Below are 2,492 nucleotides of genomic sequence, written 5' to 3' on the forward strand. Positions count from 1 at the left end.
AGTGTGTAGCAGATCTTCAAGGATTGTTCCTTTTTCTTTTTACTATTCCAAATAGCTCCATTACCATGTATCCTAATGACAGTTTAATCAATTTAATTTTTCTAGGATATATCATGTAAATAATTTTTCGAGCTATTATTTTGTTTTCTCGGAATAGTACTGAGCTTCCATGTCCACGACTCTAGCCCTGTTTACCTCGCCCTGTATGTACTTTGCCCATTTCTTGTTACTTCCATGATTATTTTTATTATCATTGGCATTTCCCGATGTTGTATCGTTAGGCGGGCTCTGACTTGTATATATTTTTTTTAATGCAATAACAGGACCTCGTTTAACTAGTACAGATTGTGCGACTGTAACATGGGTAGGTACACTGCTTTTAAAGGTCGGGTGAGTCGCGAGGTCGCGACTTTTAGAGAACCGAGCGATGTAATGTGTATATTATAATGTACATGTGTATGTATGACTGTACGTGTGGCGACACCCGGTCGGTGTCGCACAACAGGATGTCTAACAACACGTCGTGCTTTTGGCCTTGGGAAGCTGTGATGAACTGACACTAGGATCAGCAAATGATGACTTTCATCAGCCGTCATCAACCGGAACCCACACCCTTCTGGACGAACTACAAGCAAATAAAACGGGCGAACAACGCGGAGAAGAGAAGACGGGTGACGGGCAGGCGAGCGATGCTCTGCCGCCCCGCGCCCTGTGGTGTGGCTGGCTCTGATTTCGTGCGTCTCGCTCACGTAAACTGTAAACCTTATGTAGTACAACTGTTAATATAGCTAAAATACATTTGGTATTTGTATTAACCTGAGAAAGATAACTAAAGTGAACTAAAGTGAACGTATAACGGCTACCGCTCGGCCACACATCACTTAACTAAAAAGGCTATTGTGTTATCTCACCTTACTACAATCAACTTGTGAAAGCAGGCAACGGTACATCGGACCTGACGTGAGATAGCTGTTCGCGCCTTAAAATTAAACGTAACACTTTACATTAACCACGTTAAATACAACGCTTAAAAGTCGTTAACATAAATGCAAATGTGGCCCATGTGCTGGTCCACGTGGCGGTGATGGACGTGAATGACAACGAGCTGGTGTTCCTCAACCAGCCCTTCCACGCCCTGGTGTCCACCGTGTCTCCGCGCAGCCACGTGGTCACTGAGGTGAGCATAAGAGCCCAGCCAGATCTTTTTTGTCAGACATATGCCGGGCATAACTTGTGCTCTCCATAAAGTAGTAAGTTCCCCCATGATCAAGCAGTGAACCTTTGCAGTGACTCCCAGAGTTATGTAATTGTTGATTATGAGATGGTCCTATTACCAAGCCCTTTCCCTTGTGTCTCCAGGTGCAGGCAGTAGACGCTGACTCTGGGGAGTTCGGAAGTGTCCGCTACGAGCTGGTGCGAGGCAGCGGTGAGCTCTTCGCCGTGAATAAAAAGACGGGTGAAATTTCCCTGAAGCAGACCCTGATGGCGGCCGACAAGACCTACAGCCTCACCGTTGCTGCCTACGACGGGGGAAAGCCTCCCCTCAGCTCACAGGCCCATGTCCTCATAAGGTGAGTCACGCAGCCAGGACCACCTTGCCTTGGGTCAGGCCTGTTAGCCTCAGGGTTGCTCTTGTGTTGAATATGTTAACCTGCCCGTCACGGGTCCCCAGGGTGGTGTCTTCTGAAGGGCCAATGTTCACCGCCGCACGGTACGAAGCAGCCGTCCCGGAGAACGCCGCCAAGGGCACGCCCGTTGTAAGAGTGGAGGCCGCCAGCCCTTCCGGGGAGCCCATCATGTACACCATTGTGGCCGGCAACACCGAGGTGCTGTTCGGCCTCGACTATTCCACAGGTGGGGGCACCATGGCAGACAGCAGCAAGGCCTTTAGTGGCAGTGGCTCACCTTGCCCAGAGCACACCAGTATTAGTGATGACACATGCCATGTTGATCTTAGAGTCACACCACCACTAAAATCTCACTAACACATGAGCTGCCTCACTGATGTTGACCTCGAGAGGTGTGTAGGTAAGGTGAGAGGCAGAGGGAGGCCAGGCATGCCAGCTGTCCAGCGTGAGAACTATTGGACACTTGCCAACTCTTATGAATCATAGTTGTTCCACCATACTTTGGAGCACTTCATTAATTGTGATTGGCCTTAACATGAGTGTCAATGAGTAGTGCAACCAGTAACACTAGTTTTCCAGCTGCTAATAACTGTGCACTTGCAAAATTATGTGCCACTGACAGGAGCCTTCTTCCTCCTCCATGGAGAAGGGACAAACTTGATTGCTGTTGTTGTTTTTTTGTTGTTGATTTTTGTTTATATGTTTATTTTTATGTGGGGACCATACTACTGCCACATATTCCAACCTGATCAGCTTAAGTTTCTTCATCATCTCTTAGTCTGTGTAGTGAAATGCCAGTCCAGTGTTTCCAGCTGATCCTAAGGCTGTCTCTCGTCAATGTGTCTTTCAGGTGACAAATTAGTC

At 47.7% G+C, this 2,492-nt stretch overlaps 1 protein-coding gene across 1 annotated transcript; it reads left to right on the forward strand.

Moving 5' to 3' along the window:
- Window positions 1-1,084: 1,084 nt before the first annotated feature.
- LOC126991075 (fat-like cadherin-related tumor suppressor homolog) lies at window positions 1,085-1,985 on the forward strand. Its single transcript, XM_050849770.1, has 3 exons — window positions 1,085-1,177; window positions 1,360-1,571; window positions 1,673-1,985. The coding sequence occupies exons 1-3, from the start codon at window positions 1,085-1,087 to the stop codon at window positions 1,983-1,985; spliced, it is 618 nt and encodes a 205-aa protein (XP_050705727.1).
- The last annotated feature ends 507 nt before the right edge of the window (window positions 1,986-2,492 follow it).

This window comes from Eriocheir sinensis, unplaced genomic scaffold (assembly GCF_024679095.1).
Source record: "Eriocheir sinensis breed Jianghai 21 unplaced genomic scaffold, ASM2467909v1 Scaffold237, whole genome shotgun sequence".
NCBI lineage: Eukaryota > Metazoa > Arthropoda > Malacostraca > Decapoda > Varunidae > Eriocheir > Eriocheir sinensis.

What these genes read in the sequence shown, in the direction of transcription:
- LOC126991075 (XM_050849770.1), top strand. Translation starts at nt 1,085, where the DNA reads ATGGACGTGAATGACAACGAGCTGGTGTTCCTCAACCAGCCCTTCCAC. An exon ending in GCAGCCACGTGGTCACTGAG is followed by an intron (nt 1,178 to 1,359) that starts GTGAGCATAAGA and finishes TTGTGTCTCCAG; the next exon opens with GTGCAGGCAGTAGACGCTGA. An exon ending in CAGGCCCATGTCCTCATAAG is followed by an intron (nt 1,572 to 1,672) that starts GTGAGTCACGCA and finishes ACGGGTCCCCAG; the next exon opens with GGTGGTGTCTTCTGAAGGGC.